Genomic DNA, 18,387 nt, shown 5'->3' on the forward strand with positions numbered 1-18,387 from the left:
TGTACAAAATTAAAACTTACTGCTCTGAAAGGATAACTCTTGCAATAAAACGTGTACTTAAAGTACTGTAATCACTAAGAAATGATAGAGTAATTTGAATATTAAAATTCCAGGGTAGTTAAACTCTTAAGGGGAAAAATCTTGCTGGAGTAATACACATAATGTATATGTGTATGGATAGATACATAGAGATAGAGATACATAGATATATCTTTAAATTTATGTGTTTTTATTACCCAGGGTTTATGCAACCTGGTCATTCTCAACATGTATGGAAACATTATTGTATGGAATCAAGAAAACTACCGGTTGTTTGTAATATTTCACCTTCCAGAACTGAAAGCTTTGGATGGAATCTCCATTGTAAGTTGTTTATATGACTCACAGCATTTGGTCCAGCCTGCATATTTATATATCCATTGGCCATCATCATTTTGAACATTGCCTTATCACTAGTATGATACTCAGACTTAGGTCTCTAAAGCACATTTTTGATCTGGGTTTTTAAATGTTCTCCTTTAGCCAATTTTCTTCTAAATTGAGATGGCAGAAAAGGGAAGATATTGCTTACATTTGCACCCATTGAATTCGATGCCTGACAAAAATAAAGAGTATAGGGACAGGACAGAAAAATCTGTTCTGGAGCTCTACCATTCTCTTGGGCCTAAAAACAGCTCCCTATTTCCTAGAAAAATACAGTTGTTAATATTTAAGCAAAATATATTTGAACAAAAAACTGGTATGTCAGTGTTATTAGTAAACCGTAAGTAAGGCGATGTTGCTGTCAGATGGAAGGTGTAAGTCCAAGCTCCCCCACCTGGCCTCTGTTGACAACCTGAAGGCATGTGCTTTATTAACTGCTAAGCTCACATTGCCCATTGGCCTCCACTGACTCATAAATGCTCTGCCATTATTACTGTGTGGAAATGGAACAGGCTCCCCAAATATTCTCTAGTAACATTTGTGTGTGGGGAGGGGGTGCATTACTGCTGGGAGAGGATGAAGATCCAAGCCACTTGCTCAGCAGGGGGATGATAGAGAGGTGCCTTATTACACTAGGACAAGAGTGGAAGACTGTGCGCCCATCTGCTTTTACAGGTGTAGATGGGACCACAATTTATGCCATGGGTTTGGCTGGAGTAGACCCTCTCTTGTCTAAAAATTTTCTGGCTTCTTAGGCTTCCCCTTTCCTACTCTTTCGACTATAGAGAACAGGCATTTGTGTGAATTTTTGTTTTCTCTGGTTGGCATTTCTGGGTTTCTGGTTTCTCCAGCACCTAGTCCCGCATATAGGAGGCAAAAACAAAACCCAGTTGTAAAGGAAAACCCACATCTATGTGTTTCCTTTACTCTCACAATTCCCCATACTCACAACACTTCTGACACCAAATGTGTGGGTTTTCCACATATGAGCAATTCTCTGAATTCTGACACTATGTATCTGGAGACAGGATCAGATCCCACACGCTCAATCCCCCAGCACTGCCCCACCCCACTTCACAAGTCCAGATTGGTACCTATGCTTCTGACTAACCGGCTATCAATAGGAGGTTCCCATCACCCTCTCCTTGGGTTTGATTAATTTGCTAGAGCAGCTCCCAGAACTCAGGAAAAAATTTGCTTACTAGATGACGGATTTATTATAAAAGGATATAACTCAGGAACAACCAGATAGAAGAGATGCATAGGGCAAGGTATACAGGAGGGGGCATAGAGTTTCCATGCTCTCTCTGAGCAAACCACATTCCCAGCACCTCCACGTGTTCACCAACCTGGAAGTTTTCTGAGGCCCCTTCTTTGGGGTATTCATGGAGGCTCTACTATGTAGGTATGGCTGATTAAATGACATTGGTGACTGATTCAACCTCTAGCCCTTCTCCCTTCTCCACAGGTCAGGGAGTAAGAGTGAAAGTTCCAACCCTCTAATTGTAGTTGACTCCCCTGGAAAACAGCCCCCATCCTTAGGGACTTTCTAAAAGATACCCTTTAACATGAACTCAGGTGTCATTGAAAGGAGCTTGTTATGAATAACAAGACACTGCTTTCACCTTTATGGCTCTGAAGCAATTTCAGGTGTCAGGTGTCAGGTGTCAGAAAACCAAATATTATAGCAAAACATGCCCCTATGTCTCTTATATAGGAAATCACAAGGACTTTAGGAGCTATGTGCCTAGAACAATGGATGAAGACCAAATAAATATTTGTTATTGTATATTTTTTAATGTTTATTTATTTTGAGAGAGAGAGACAGAGAGAGAGAGAGAATCCCAAGCAGTCTCCATGCTCAGTGCAGAGCCCCACATGGGGCTTGATCCCACAAAGTGTGAGATCATGATCTGAGCTGAAACCAAGAGTTGGACACTCAACCGACTGAGTCACCCAGGTGCCCCTATATTTATTACTATAAATCACATTATCATAGTACATTCCCTGATTTTTGATCCTATCATTTATAGCAAAATGATCATAAAATTCAAAAAACACTGTCATATTACTATAATCTCATTTAGTCATTATCCAGTTTGTAATCATATGAAAATGTCTCCCAGGGTGAAGCCACTCAGATTTGCAAGCTTTCATTGGATACCTTTTCAGATTCCACAAGCAGGAGTGGTATCAGAAAACACAGCTTCCCCTTTTCAGGCAACTGATATAATTATTTAAGAGACATTATCAGGGCACCTGGGTGGCTCAGTTGGTTGAGCATCAGACTCGTGATTTCAGCTCAGGTCATGGTCTTGCAGTTCGTGGGATCGGCCTCTGCTAATTGCATGGAGCCTATTTGGGATTCTCTCTCTCTCTCTCTCTCTCTCTCTCTCTCTCTCTCTCTCTCTCTCTCTCTCCCTCTCTCCCCGCCCCCCCCTCTCAAAATAACTAAACAAAGATTTAAAAAAGACAAAGAGAATATCATCTCTTGCTCTGAGCCTCTTTTGAAGTGTTAATGTAACATTGGACTTCCCTCGTTACATAACTTACTTATTAATTTCTTTACCCATAACTGCTATTTCTCCTTCTCTCCATTTATACCCAAATTTTCCCCCTTTGGAAGGGACAATAGGCTGGGCCACTGTGCTGGCCTAGATTGCAGACAACAATACTAGTCTAGTAAGTGCATCCCCCTCAGTCAGATGGGGTGAGATTATACAGGTGCAGGACTGATCAGCTATTTTTGCCCCCCAGACAATACAACTAACATTCACTGTTAACCCCAATTTTGCCAGATGGGGTGAAGACAAAGCCCACCCCCATCAGGCCTTTAAGAATTTTAACATAAAGTTTAAAAACATAGTTGTAGTTTCTTGCTTAGGAATCATCCCTGTTTCCAGCCATAGTCCCTGATCAGGTAGGAAATAAAAGTTGAGGTGATGTGGAGAAAAATAAAAAGGATAGTGGTATATGAGCATCACCTTCCCTTAGCAAGGATTGCATAGTCACACCAGCATCCTTCCCCAGAGCCACCAGAAAAACAGAGAAGTCTATCCACTGGGGATAGCTTTAGCCCCACTTATGTTCACACTGAGTGTGAGCACTCTCGTAAAGGCATATAAATCAGCTCTTCATATTTTATCTTCTTGCTTTAGACAACTGGCGTTTTAACTGCCCATTCCAATTCTCTATCGAGCTATTACTCTTGAGTAGGATATCTTACTGCCCACTGTTGGACATTATGAGCTGTCAAGTGTGCTCCTTGGTCTGAAGAAAGAACAGTCAGCTGTCTAAATTGGCATGATATCTTCTGTCTCTGTTCTTTTACAGCACTCTGAGCATTTGCATTTACCAGTGGGTAAGCAAAACCCAGTCCGGAGTCAGTATCTATTTCTGTCAAGACTCTCTTGTAGCCCATTAGGGCTACCAGAATGAGTCTGACTTGCCAAGTTTGTTCAAAGTCTTCCCACCAGGGAAATCTGCCACATGGCCATCTGCAGTCTCTGTCCCTTTTGCTGGCAGACAAAACAGTTCTTATTGGTATTCTGTGCCTCAGAGGGTGCAAGATAAAGATGTCTAGATTCAGTCCATCTCTGCATTGCTGTAGACCCCCAGTATTCACCTATTTCACAAACCCAGGTGGCCACCTTAAGTGAGCATATGGGGATATCTGCTTGTCAAATCCAATCACCTTTCAAACCTGGAAGGGAGTTCTGATGGGCATCAATGTGTCCTACTTTAATGTACTCCTCAAATTTCCATAGGGCCATGCCCCATATGGGCATCTTTTAATAGGCCAGTTTTCCACTGCTCTTCTGCCTAACCATATGGCCAGGCCAGGAACAGTGGATAAAGGCCAAATATATATTTCTTATGATAAATCACAACAATAGACCAGCGGACTCACCACAGCATCATTCCTCAGTCCCAAGGGCCCTAGCTGGTCTGCCTTCTTGTCTGCGCCTTTCAGTCTCCTTATATTTATTTTCTATATAATGTATAGGAGTTTTTGCTGTATTTAGTAGGAGGAATAGGGAGAAGTGAGTCCACTCCATTTTGACCTAAAACCAAAGAATTAATATCATTTAGTCATCTGTAAGAGAAGACATCACTTTCTAAATGTCCTTATATGTAGGAACCACCAGAGACTGAGTGTGCAAAAGACTTGTTTGGTGGCAGACTTACTTCTGACATGATTGCAGAACGACAAGGACATTCAAACTTCACCCAAATGCAAGAACTCAGTTGGACTTCATCATCCATCAGGTGCAATCATTTTATTATATGCTTTTTGATATAATTAAATATGCAATTATTGTAATTATCTAAGGTTTTTATTCACCTTATCCAAATATAACTAATAATTCAGAAAATCATCTTCCCTACTTCAAAATCTCATGCTAATTTCACCACTCATTAAAGTGCATTATCACACACTATGGTTTAAAATGTCAGCAATCTAAGACATTCTATGTCTTCTTCTCTAATAACCAAGCTTTTAAAATTAGAATAGACTAGGTTTGCTCCTCACATATGACTTTAACCCAGTGAAATCTGACTTTTAAAGCTACCATTCTTCTGATGTTCTTCTTCTCACTGTCCTCCTGGCAAATAATCCTTTTCTCTCCTCTCTTTTTCTTATTCTGCACTCTTCACAGACATCTTTAGCCATAATTTTAATTTGTGATGATGATCCTTTAAATTTAACCAAAACCTGAGCTCTTTACTTGAAAATTCAGTTGCTCTTTAGATAGCATCTAGAAGACAACATTCATCTGTTGTCACCCTAGCCAAAAATCTAAAGGTCATTTCTCTCTCCTTTGTCCTCCATTTATAATTGATCTCCATGCTCTACAGAGTCCATATTATAAGTATGTCTCATAATTCCCCTCTTCTTTCTGTAGTCACTACCTTTGGCCTAGGTTGGGAAATGAACTATTTTAGAAACTCTCTTGATGATAGTTTTGGGTTTTTGTCTTATATAACCTTTCCTGAAAATCCATACCACCTTCTAAGATGCAAGTTTCATCAGGTCACTTCCCTTCTCAACATTGTTCAGTGGCTTTCCACTGTCTATAGTAAAATGTAAAATCCCTTTGTATGGCATAGAAGACTCATTCTATTTGTATCTCTTATAACCCTTACCTTCACTGCCCATTACTCTTTATACTCCAGAAATTCTAAAATATTTTAGTTCCTTAATCTCAATCACAAGATGCTGTTTCACATTTCTGTCTTTGCTTATGCTTGTTCTGCTAGCTGGAACTCTTTTTCTAATTGCCTGACAAATGCTTATAAATTCTCCAAGGCTCATTTGAAGGCTCCACTGTGTGCTGACTTCCCCAGATAGGTTTTTTTTTTCTCCCTAATATTCTATTACATCTAACTCTATTATATCATTTTTCCTTTTTTATTTTAATTTTTCTGGATCCCATTTCATGAGGACAGAGACAGTATCTTTTCATATTTGTTACAGCTTTTCCAAATACATTGTCTGCACTTAGAAAATACTAATTAAAATATGTTGAATGAATGATTTATTAATGGATAAAAGTATGCCATAATTGTAACTACAGGGTTTAGGATTTGTTTAAAAAAGTAGTTAGGTTCTCAACAATAGCCAAATTATGGAAAGAGCCTAAATGTCCATCAACTGATGAATGGATAAAGAAATTGTGGTTTATATACACAATGGAGTACTACATGGCAATGAGAAAGAACGAAATATGGCCCTTTGTAGCAACGTGGATGGAACTGGAGAGTGTGATGCTAAGTGAAATAAGCCATACAGAGAAAGACAGATACGTTTTCACTCTTATGTGGATCCTGAGAAACTTAACAGAAACCCATGGGGGAGGGGAAGGAAAAAAAAAAAAAAAAGAGGTTAGAGTGGGAGAGAGCCAAAGCATAAGAGAGTGTTAAAAACTGAGAACAAACTGAGGGTTGATGGGGGGTGGGAGGGAGGGGAGGGTGGGTGATGGGTATTGAGGAGGGCACCTTTTGGGATGAGCACTGGGTGTTGTATGGAAACCAATTTGACAATAAATTTCATATATTGAAAAAAATAATAAATAAATAAATAAATAAATAAATAAATAAATAAATAAAAGTAGTTAGGGTAACATAATTTACCCTTATGCTCTTCTCTATTAAGGCTCAAAGGACCAAGAAAGCCATGGACTAGGAATCAAACATATTTTTAACTACCAAAGCATTCTTGCAAAGTGGAATGCCATAAAAGTTTTCAGGAGATTGCACAGAAAACTCTTTTTTCAAAGACCTCACCTGCTTTCTTTCCCCTTTTCTTTCCCATCTCTAATGTATTCCTGGAATTTCAGAAATAATGTGTTTCACATATATCCTCTGCAGTTTATAACCTGAAAGTCTTACGATTTACTATATCAACTTCACTACAATTTCATGAATATGTATGTAAATTTATAAAGAAATAGGGATGTTTACTTTAAAAGTTGCTTTGTGATAGTGCTATGTTTATGTGGTAATAGACATGGTTTTTAAAGCATTCAAATTCTGTGTCATTTTCTTACATAAATGTCCAACAAAAACATGTATTTATCCAATTATTTAACCCATTCATTTTACACTAAGGCAATTATTTTTCATAGCACTTGTCAGATAGAGGCATTTTTTTCATGTTTTTGGGATTGTATATGAATGATTCACCTATATAATTTTCCTATCAAAATTATGAATGTATTTATCTCAATTCAGAACTGTGGATTTGATTCCAGTTGACCAATTTAGAAATGTATGTAATGTGAATCTACAAAACAATAATCTCACCTCATTCAGTGGATTAATCTATCTGCCTAATGTGAAGGTGAGTCACTCACAGATTTTACTTTTTTCTTTCAAGGTTTTCAGTGTGAGTTGTAATCTTATTTACTTTGGGTTCAAATATATTTTTGTGTTATTAAAGAAATTATTCCTAAAATTTTTTTTCACCAAGCAAGAGAAAGTACTACTTCCAAAATTATTTTGGTTGACCTCAGTTTTATGTGATTGTCTTATAAGCAGTAAATCTTCCTCTGCAGTAGGAGACGGGATAGAAGGGTGCCTCTACAGTGTGGGTATGGAATGAAATTGGAGGACACTGAGGTTCTCAAAGCAGCCTTATTGCCTCCTGTCTTATAGCTTTGGCTGAGCCATCTACAAAAGCCTTTTAAACATAGGGAAGTGGTGATCTCTCCAACTAAACAATTGTTTCATCTATATCGGGCTTGGAGAAATCAGGAGTGCAGATTGAGAAGCTTGAGCAGCTTTCTGGGGTCTCCATTATTTATTTGAAATATTGTCGTTTCTTAGCAAGTCATATTATTCAAAAAAACACATTCAAAGCTAAATACAGACCATTTGTACCATTTTAACACTGATATATTATTATATTATGTTGTATAATCCATTACATCTTAATAGTTTTTAGGATGTTGATAATCTCAAACTAAAGATATATATACAGCATTCATATTTGAACATCTGATTAATAAGGTATTCTTCCTGTAGGTCTTATGCCTCAACTATAATCATATTGAATCAATCATGCCCAGACTAAAACCTCAGACTCACTTGACCAACAGACAGCTACTCTACCAGAAAGTGCCTTCCAGTGGCTATGGACAACAAGGAACTTCAAAAATAAACAGGTACTATTCTTTTTCTCACAATTATATACAATTTTTGTTGCGAGTTTAAAAAGCAGTAAGTCACATTAGTGATAGCAGTAACGTACATTTTTCTTACTTGATACTTATTTTATAGCTACATGCCAATAATAAATGTCACAAATAAAAAGATACTCAAAATAGCCCTTTGTCATTGCTTTTTCCCTGCTTCCAACATTTCATACCCATTATATAAAAAAAGAAAATGAAGAAATGTTGTATGATTAATGTGTTTTAAATTGAGATACAATTCACATAGCATAACACTCACTCTATGTACAATGCAGTGTTTATTTTAGTATATACACAAAGTTATACAACTACAATGCAACCTCCATCTAATTCCAGAGCGTTTTCATCACCCCACAAAATAACTCCTTCCTTACCCAGTAGCATGAACTTAGGTTTCTTGTAACTTTTGTTTTGTTTGTGTTTCTAAATAATTCACCTGGTCACTTAATGCCCCAGCACCAATGGAAAAGATACTTTATAAAGAAAATGAGGACATACCTCCCACCTTCCTACACATTCTTGGTAGAACGTGAAGATATATATCCAAGACAAAATACTTTCATTCCAGTTATCCTAATGAAGAGCATTCCTAGTGTTTGCATCTATATTTATTGAAGTATAATTTACATATAATAAAACTCTCCAGGTTAAGTGTACAGTTTCATGGGTTTTGACAAATGTATTCAGTCACGTAACCATTCCTTCAATGGAACTATTCCCATCCCAGAAACTCGTATCTTGTTATAATACCCTCCCCCCCACCCCACCCCCACACACACCCTAGGTCCTGGAAACAACATTGATCTGCTTTCTATCCCTATAATTTTGCCTTTTTCTAAAATTTCATATGATTACAATCGTATAGTAAGGAGTCTTTTTTATCTGGCTTCTTTCACTTAGCATAATTCTTTTGAGATTCATCTATGTAGTTGCAAGTGTCAGTAATTCATTTCATTTTACTGCTGTGTTGTATACCATCATATAGATTATAAGACAGTTGTTTATCCATTTTTTGTGTTCTTTAATCTATTTTAGGATATATTAAGATCGAAGACAATATAATCATCTGTTAATCTGTGAGAGCAAAAAAATATGGAGGGTATAGATAGAAAAATCCCCAGAATAATCTTATTTTTTTATTCATTTATTATTGATGAGCCATGGGGTTGTTTCCAGTTTGTGGTTAGTTTGATCAAAACTGCAATGAACATTTCATTTATACACATCATTTATATTGGGGGCTATTCGTATTTTTCAACAACTTTACTGAAATACAGTTTACATACCATATTCACTCATTTTAAGTGTATAATTTTTACTAAGTTTGTAACTGTGCAACTATCACCGCAACATACTTTTAGAACATTTCCATCACACACCAGAAATATCCATCATTGTCCATTTGCAGCCAGTTCCCTTTCCCACCTCTAGCTCTAAGAAACCATTAATCCATTTTCTATAGAGTTGTGTTTTCTAGACATTTCCTATAAATAGAATCATATAATATGTAGTCTTTTGTATCTGACTTCTTACACTTAGCATAATGTTTCTGAGGTTCAGCATGTATTCATAGTTCATTCCTTTCTAAGGCTGAATATGTTAGGTATTCCATTGTATTGCTCTGCCACATGACGTTAATCCATTCAATAGTTGATGGACATTTGGATTGTTTATACTTTGAGGCTAGTATTAATAATGCTGCTAAAACATTTGTGTAGAAGTATTTGCAAGCACTTGTATTTTTCTCTTGGGTAGAAACAAGAGTGAAATTCTGGGTCATAGAGTAATTTCATGTTTAACTTTTTAAGAAAATGCCAGAACTGGTTTCCAAAGTGGTTGCGCCATTTTACATTACTGAAAACAGTTTATGAAGATTCTCATTTCTCCACATCCTCACCAATACTTGTTATTGTCTTTTTTATTATAACCATTCTAGTAGATTTGAAGTGGTATCCCATTCATTTATAAGCATTTTCTGTCAATGACTTGGTTTTTCATTTTCTTAAATGGTGTCTTTTAAAGGAATTTAAATTTTGATAAAGTCCAACTTACCAACTTTTTCTCCTACAGATAGTGATTTTGGTGTTGTATCTAACAACTCCTTGTCTAATCTAAGGTCACAAAGATTTTGTCATGTTTTATTCAAAAAGGTTTATGTTTTTTCTTTTACATTCAGGACACATTTCTCATACATTTGTGCATGTTATGAGGTAAAATGTTAGTTCTAAATTCATCATTTTACATGTGGACATCTATTTCTTTAAGGTATTACCCGTGGGGCATGTGGGTCGCTCAGTCGGTTAAGCGAGTAACTCTTGATTTCAGCTCAGGTCATGATCTCACACTTGTGAGATCAAGCCCCAAGTCGGGCTCTGTGCTGGGCATGGACTCTGCTTAAGATTCTCTCTCACTCTCATCCCTTGCCCATGCAAGTGCTCTCTCTCCCCCCCCTCAAAAAATAAATAAAATAAAATAAAATAAAATAAAATAAAATAAAATAATAAAAATAAATAAAATACTACCCTTTCTCCCACTGAATTGTCTTGTTACCTTTGTTGAAAATCAATTGACCATAACTGTAAAAGTTTATTCCTGAACTCTAAATTATATTCCATTGATCTGTCTCTCCTTTTGCCAGTACCAGACTGGTTTGATTACTGCAACTTAAAAGTTTTGGTGTCATAGATTATAAGTCCTCCAACTTGGTTCTTTTTAAAGATTGTTTTGGATATTCTGAGTTCTTCACATTTCCTTATAAATAACCATCTTAAAATAAGATGGTTTTTTTTTTTTTTCTGGGGGGAGAAATCTGCTGGATTTTTGATGCAGATTGCCTGGAATCTATTAATCATTTTGAGGAAAACTGCCATTTTAGTAACATTGAGCCTTCTAATCAATAAACATTGAATATTTCTCCACTTATATAGATCTTTAATTTATCTCAGCAATGTTTTGTAGTTTTCTGTGTATATATTTTATGTTGCTTTTGTTAAATTTCTTCTGAAGTATTTTGTTCTTTTTTATTCTATTGTGAGTAAAATTCTTAATTTCGTGCTCAGTTTATTGATGACATGTAGACATTCAGTTAATTTTTAATATTAATTTTTATCTTCTGATCTTGCTGAACTCATTTATTACTGCAATAATAGTTTTTTGGTGGATTCCTTAGGATTTCCTAAATACAAAATCATGTCATCTGAGAATAAAGACGGTTTTATTTATTCTTTTCCAATCTGAATGCATCTTTTTTTCTTGCTTGATTGTGCAGGCATTTCCTTTTCATTTCAAGTAATTCTTTCTGTACTTTGTCTTTACTATATAAAAATAGTTTTTATTTTAAGAATAAAAAGTGATCATTATATAAAATACAAAGATAATATTATTTAATTCTGATATACTAGTAAATTTTTTTTAACTTCAACTTATAGTAAGTATATATCAGACTTTTTATGATATAGCTTGTTTGAAACTAAGTTTATGGGCTCAAACTTACATGTGTGTTTCAGAGATACAACAAACAGTGAAAATTTGCCTCCAATAATGCATAGTTTAGAAGTTCTTCATTTGGGCTATAATGGAATTTGTAATTTAATTCAGCTACAGCTTAATAGACTAAGAAATTTAAAATTCCTCTTTCTACAAGGTGAGTAGCAACACTGTCAGTGTGTTTATTATTAAAAATTGATTTGGTAATCCTGTTTTAATATGCAAATATTAGCATCAACATTTATGCAAAACAGATTGACAAAAATATTTAGTAATCGCTAATGGGTTTTTCTTGGGTTATTTACATAAATAATGTAAATGCAATATTCTAGGGCTAGAGAATACTGCATCTGTAGCCCTAGAAAATGCAATGTGCTGGCACTATATATGGTATTACATCATAATTTATTTTATATCACAGTTCGGTTAAAAAACCAATAGAAAGTAACCAGTGAGAAATTCACAAGTAATTATTAAACCCAGAATTGGGCTAAGCACTAAGAAATATACAGAAACACTATATTATTTTAATTATATATAAGATCATTGCTCTAAAGCAATTTAAGATCTACCTGTGGCAATATACTGCAAGAAAGATGAATCAGTTCTGAGTAACTATGCATTTCTAATTTAAGCGCAATAAGGTTAGAGAAAAGAGAAATTGAAACATATATGGGACTCTTTGAAAGACTGATAGAACTTAGATGGAAGGTGAACATGACCAAGAGTTTTGCAAGTAGTGGGGAGAAGAGTCTCAAGAGCACAACTGTGGTGTCTACGGACCAACACTTGAAAAGGGACCAACCTGATAAAAACAGAGTATGCAGTTCTCTGAGAGAGGTATGAAGCTTCTAAACATGATCAATTTGAAGTATAATGCTCATTTTGCAACTGAAAATGAGTAAGAGTTGTAAATCTTTAGAAAAGTAGAATGAGAAGAAAAAAACAGTTTGAAACATTAGTCTAACAATAATTATTTAATGGCACAGAAGAAAGGTTGGAGGATCCATCACTGAGACATGTGGGAAGATATCTGTAGAGTTGATCTGAGTAAGGTAACTTTTTTCTGAAAGACAGGCTTTTCTAGATCATATTTTTAAAAATTTAATGCATCTTTTTGCCTATCAAAGGTGCTTATGAGTTGCTTCAAGACCATGGAGACTTAGCCTTAAAAGAACAAGAAACTGAGCACACCAATAACAAATTTTTTAAGATACACTGATGTACAAAAAAAAGCAAACAACCTAGCCCTGGAAAGTTTATTTTAATCTAAGAATATAAAAGGGAGTGTGTTCTCTTGCTGTGTCTAGCATGAAAATTCAGAGTGGAGCAGCCTTATGCAGGAGGTGAGGCAGTTGACTCTGACAATAATGGCTACCATTAATTGGGTCATTAGGTAAAGTATTTGTTTGCATAGATTATCTCACAAAATCTACACAGCAATTCAACATGGTAAATAATTTTATATGCATTTTGCAAAAAAAGAAATTGAATCTCAGTGGGGTTAAATGATTTACCTAAGTTTGCACTAGTTAATGGTTTTCACCAGTGAATGGTGTCAAACACAGCTCTGTCTGATTCCAAAGCACATGCATTTTCTATCCACACAAAAGACATAGTAAGGGTCTGGGCTAGAGTCGTGTCAGTGGGAAGGGTGAGTAAAAGGTGACTCCAAAATACATTTTAAAAGAAGGAAATATTAGGACTTACTGACTAATTAAACATATAAGGAGATGAAAAATAGTTCAAGAGGTTTTCATGATTTCATTAGGAGACTGGGCAAAAGGAGGTACTAAAGCTAGATAAAGTCATTGTGAAAGGCTACTACTTTGTAGGAAGGAATGATCAGGTTGTGTTATGACAATTTTGAGATGTAAAAATGGAAACTTTTTCAAGCAGTAGTAATGGACCACAAGTCAAGACTAAAAATTATACCAAAGGAGGTGACAAGTGGAGTCATAAGTGTATGTGCTTACTTAGGAAGTAAACACAGAGAAAGAATAAAAGGCCAAAAGAGATGTGGAGACACCCCCTCCCCTTATATACATCCCACTAATCCCCTGACCCAGCATTAAGAAGGCTGGAGAAATAAGACCCAGTAAAGCAATCATATAAGAAATGTTGAAAGAAAACCAAGAAATGCAGACCTTAGGCCATTTTTTTTTAAGTAGGCTCCACACCCAACGTGGGGTTTGAACTTATGACCCTGTGATCAAGAGTCACATGATCTACCGGCTGAGCCAGCCAGATTTCCCAAGAAATATAAACTCTAAATATCAGAAAAAGAAAGGATGAACAGCCTCAAAGTCAAATGATAGGAAGAATAAGGTCTTTGAAAAAAATACTGAATGTAGAAACTGGATTAAACAAAAAGAACAACATTGGTAATTGTCAGATCAGATTTGTAAACATGCAAAGAGCAAAAATCAAAGTGAAAACAATGTAGAGGGAAGTGGTTGGATGGGCAGTGAAGATAACAGAGGTTGCATACTTGAGGAGCTTGTCCCTAAAAAGCAGGTAAGAGGTCAGAAGGTGGCTAGTGAAGTTATGAGCATATTTGGAGGTTTATAAAGAGGTGAGTTAGGTTAAAGACTGAACAGGAGGAGATGATTCTGAGATCAATCAAAGGGAGTACACAAATAAAAGCAATGATAAGATGAAGCCTGGCCAGGGTCCACAAGAGAGAGATTATGAACCAAACTTTCACCTGTTATGTTAAATTTGCAAGAAGATGAGGAAGGTGAATCTTGGGGGAAGGGCAGAGTGAGGCTGTACGGTAGCAAGTTAGAATCTTAAGGATTAGGAGTCAAATTTATCTAAAATATAACTATTTAGTTGAATAAGTGTGAGTTTTTTCAAACAATGGTTAATGTTCCTAGTTAAAGAAATGTAAGATCCCTGAAATCACATTCAGCATATTTTGGGAGTTTTCTTTCTTAAATATGTTTAATGAGCCTTCTAAAATGAATCCTGGCCAAAAGTATGCTATGGCAGACATTATTCAGTACTTGAAGCTATCCCATAATGATTTTTATACCACTGGCCTCAAAATATCAAAGGTGATAGTCTAAATGCATAATTTCATGAAAGTAATATATTAACACAACTGAGTCTCTTTTCTCAATCTGACTTACATAAACTTTCTTCATTTACAAGCAAGACACTGGTAAAGTTTCAAAGTCTGTGATTTAGTTCTGTGAACAATTTTATTGAAGGCTGTGATGTTATAAATTTCTCCAAAGAATAGAACAAAATAAGGTAAATTTGCCATAGCTCACCAATTCGGAGACACCTGCTTCTTATTTTTTAACATATCTGAAATCTGACCATGCATTAATGGATAGCATGTCATAGTTTACCTAACCGAGTTTTTTTCTCTTAGTATACATAAAATACTGACCTATCTTGACAACTGTTATTGTCTTAAATTCAATGAAATACGTTACATTTCAAGAAGAATTCCAACATCATGGAATCACACGTTCAGTCATATGTTAGTTTGCTAGGGCTGCCATAACAAAGCACCACAGACTGGGTGGCTCAAACAACGTACTTATTTCCTCACAGTTCTAGAGATTAGAAGGGCAAGATCAAGATGTCAGCAGGGTTAGTCACTTCTGAAGGCCTCTCTTTTTGGCTTTTAGATGACTTCTTTTCAGATGGTTTTCCCTCTATGTGCATCTGTGTCCTAATATCTTCTTATAAGGACACCAGTCATACTGGATTAGAGCCCACCCCAATGACTGTAGCTGCCTCTTTAAAGACCCTACCCCCAAATAGAGCCACATTCTGAGGTACTAGGGTTAGGACTTCCACATACAAATTTGGTGGCGGCGGGGAGGATGTCACAATTCATCCCATAACAAACAAGGAAGATGAATAGTGAATGAAATATAGTGTGGCATAATAGAAGCAGCATTGAGCTTAAAATGTAAAAGGTCTAGGTCAGGCCTGGTGTTGCCACTTTTATGTCCCTGTGCAAGTCACTTAATTCCTCTGACTCCCAGTTTTCTGATTATTAAAAAATAATATTTTCCCTGTCTCGTTTTGAGACTCTAGTAGAAAACACATTTAAAAGCATTTTGTCAAGTCAAGGGTCCTCTCATTATCATTATTATTAATACTTACAAAGCTATCGATTGCTACAGTAGAAATAATGGGTTGTAAAGGATTGAGATTTTATAGAATGTAATGTTTCATTCATTTTTAATTTTTTAATGTGGCTGTGGTGCAAAAATATGTTGAGAAATAAATAACCTCATAATTAAGGTTTATTCTTCCAACTTAACACAACAAATTCATTTATTTTAAAAAATATTTAGATACACCTATTTGAATACCCATTAGAAAAATCAGATATACTCAAGAAGTGTATCTTTTGCAGTGCTTTTTTGCAGTACTTTCATACATCTACTTTTGTCAATACCAACTATTTTAGCACTTAATTACTGAACAGACAGATTGGGTCAATTCAGTACATCGTATACTTCACATCTTGATCTCTCAAACGTAAAGGAAAAATTTTAGCAAATGTTATTTGATCATAATGCTACCTTCCCAAAAACTGCACTTCTATTTCTCCTTGGAAATACGTTCTTTTTAGCATTTTACTTTTTAAAAAATCATTTGATAAAAAATATTTAAGTGAAGATAGGTAGACCTTTGTTCAAAAAGTTTGGGCTCACTTGACATTATCATAACTTCTCTTTCTTCAGGGAATGAAATCAGTCAAATTGAAGGGCTTGACAATTTAGTAGTCCTTCAAGAATTAGTAGTGGACCATAACCGCATCAGAGCATTTAATGACAGTGCCTTTGCCAAACCAAGCTCTCTGTTGGCACTTCATCTGGAAGAAAACAGGCTACGAGAGCTGAGCAAACTACAATCTTTGGTAAAACTTGAGAAACTCTTCCTAGGATATAATAAAATCCAGGTAACATATTTTTTTTGTTATGAAATTACAAGACTTAGCTCCTCTGAACATAAAGCTTCCAAACACATCAATGAAAGCTTTGCTACTGTGTTACTTATCATTTATATGCCATGTAAATACTCCATGAAGCGGAGACATATAAATAGTCTGTGATGCAAAGATGTCCACTCTGTTCCTAGATTTTAAACCCAACCAACCTTACATGTATCCACCTACTAAAAACAAGTTAGCTTTAAATGTTCTAAGGCTCCTCCAGCAGTCCTAAGAGATCTCTTTTGTTCTTGACTGCTCTTGTTCCAAGCTATTTATTTCCACATCTCAATCCCAGACTTCCTCTGGTTCTTTAAACTTGGCATATGTCCTTGGTCTACTTGATATTTGACTCAATTCCTGATAATGGACCTTGACCTGACTTTAATATTCCATCTCTACTGACTCAAGACTTTCTTATGTAAGGTCCTGCTTTAGTTTTACCTGTTCAGATTTCAACCTATCTCCAATGTCCTGTCCCAGTGAGCCTGACCAGACTCTCTGCCCAGACACAGTATGCAGATAAGAGGGTTGAAGGTATATATAACCTTATACAGCCCTAACATTTCTCTCAGTGCTTTGGTGATGATCTGTTAGCCCACCTCTTACCAATTTTACTGCTTTTGCCTATACCTCTAAGACAACCTCAAAGACAAAATAAAATGTGGATTGTCAGCCAAGAACAGAGACCAAGTATATCTTCTCCACATTTGATCAGTATATAGCATAGTGCCTGGTACATAGTAATTATGCAATCAATATTTGTTTGTGGCTCTACTTGCTACAGTTTAGAAACTCTTTTCTATAGTGATATAAAAGCCTGTTCAAGGCTAGAAGGAAATCATGAGCACTGTCCTTTTCTACATAGCAACTAGGAAATATACATACAGAGAAAAATGGCATACAACTAATTTATCAAGGTTCAAACAACATTCATCTGAGAAAAGCCTCCCAAACTGGCAATGATTCTTGCAAAGCTTTATTCAGAGGAAATCTAAACTGGGAAAATTTCAATCCTATGGGAAATCTTTCCATTAATAGCAACTGAACTGACACAAAGGATTGTCATATCAGACTTAACATGAATCAGATCATACCCAGTTTCAAGCTTTACTAATAATTTCAAGGATACACAGGGTCTGGGACATTACTGTGGCTTGTCAGATCCTTTCTTTCTACATACTGTCTAGCTTACATTGAAATATAAGATCTCCAAGGGAGATTATGTGTGACAGATTTTGTGTGAGTGATCTCTTATAACAAGGGAGTGTTTCATTTATGAAATACCTCCACTTTATACTTGAGCTTACATGATATTTTATAGGGAGCCATGCCTGATAATTCTATACTTTTAGGTTTATTTGCTCTAAGCAGTCCTTAACCAGAGAGGTACTGGTAAGAGCATCTCATAAATAAGGACCTTTTTCCTAGTAAATATCATTGGTCCATTTGACAGCACAGCTATTTATCAGCATAACAGAGAGATTAGACCAGGGAACCTGCTTTTTCCCAGGAGTATCTGTGCCCCGCCTCCCCACCCTCCTAAATCCCTACAGGAATGAATGAATGGCAGAATGGTTATTGTAACAACTTCCTCTCTAGTAACTCAAGCAGGATAACGCCCAGTCAAGGTTATTTTTTATCAAAATTTAATATAGCTAATGGACAAACTATATGATAAACCATGGGAAATTATACATACATCACCGAGTGAAGGGGTATTGATTGTTTAGTGATCAGTCCTCTTTTGTTTATTTTTATTCTTGAAATAGTATTTTTCCTAGAATTTAGATTGATCATTTTACCATCAAACTTATT

General features: G+C 35.8%; 1 protein-coding gene across 4 annotated transcripts in view; it reads left to right on the forward strand.

Moving 5' to 3' along the window:
- The window catches only part of LRRC9 (leucine rich repeat containing 9), a 112,344-nt gene that overhangs the window by 75,095 nt on the left and 18,862 nt on the right, over positions 1-18,387 (forward strand). For all 4 annotated transcript variants that reach the window (XM_042989812.1, XM_042989815.1, XM_042989813.1 and 1 more), the window contains exons 23-28: positions 241-363; positions 4,562-4,692; positions 7,159-7,267; positions 7,951-8,090; positions 11,627-11,763; positions 16,322-16,539. In XM_042989812.1, coding sequence (XP_042845746.1) covers positions 241-363; positions 4,562-4,692; positions 7,159-7,267; positions 7,951-8,090; positions 11,627-11,763; positions 16,322-16,539 — 858 coding nt within the window. The remainder of the gene's footprint in view (positions 1-240; positions 364-4,561; positions 4,693-7,158; positions 7,268-7,950; positions 8,091-11,626; positions 11,764-16,321; positions 16,540-18,387) is intronic.

The sequence above is a fragment of the Panthera tigris genome, chromosome B3, assembly GCF_018350195.1.
Source record: "Panthera tigris isolate Pti1 chromosome B3, P.tigris_Pti1_mat1.1, whole genome shotgun sequence".
NCBI lineage: Eukaryota > Metazoa > Chordata > Mammalia > Carnivora > Felidae > Panthera > Panthera tigris.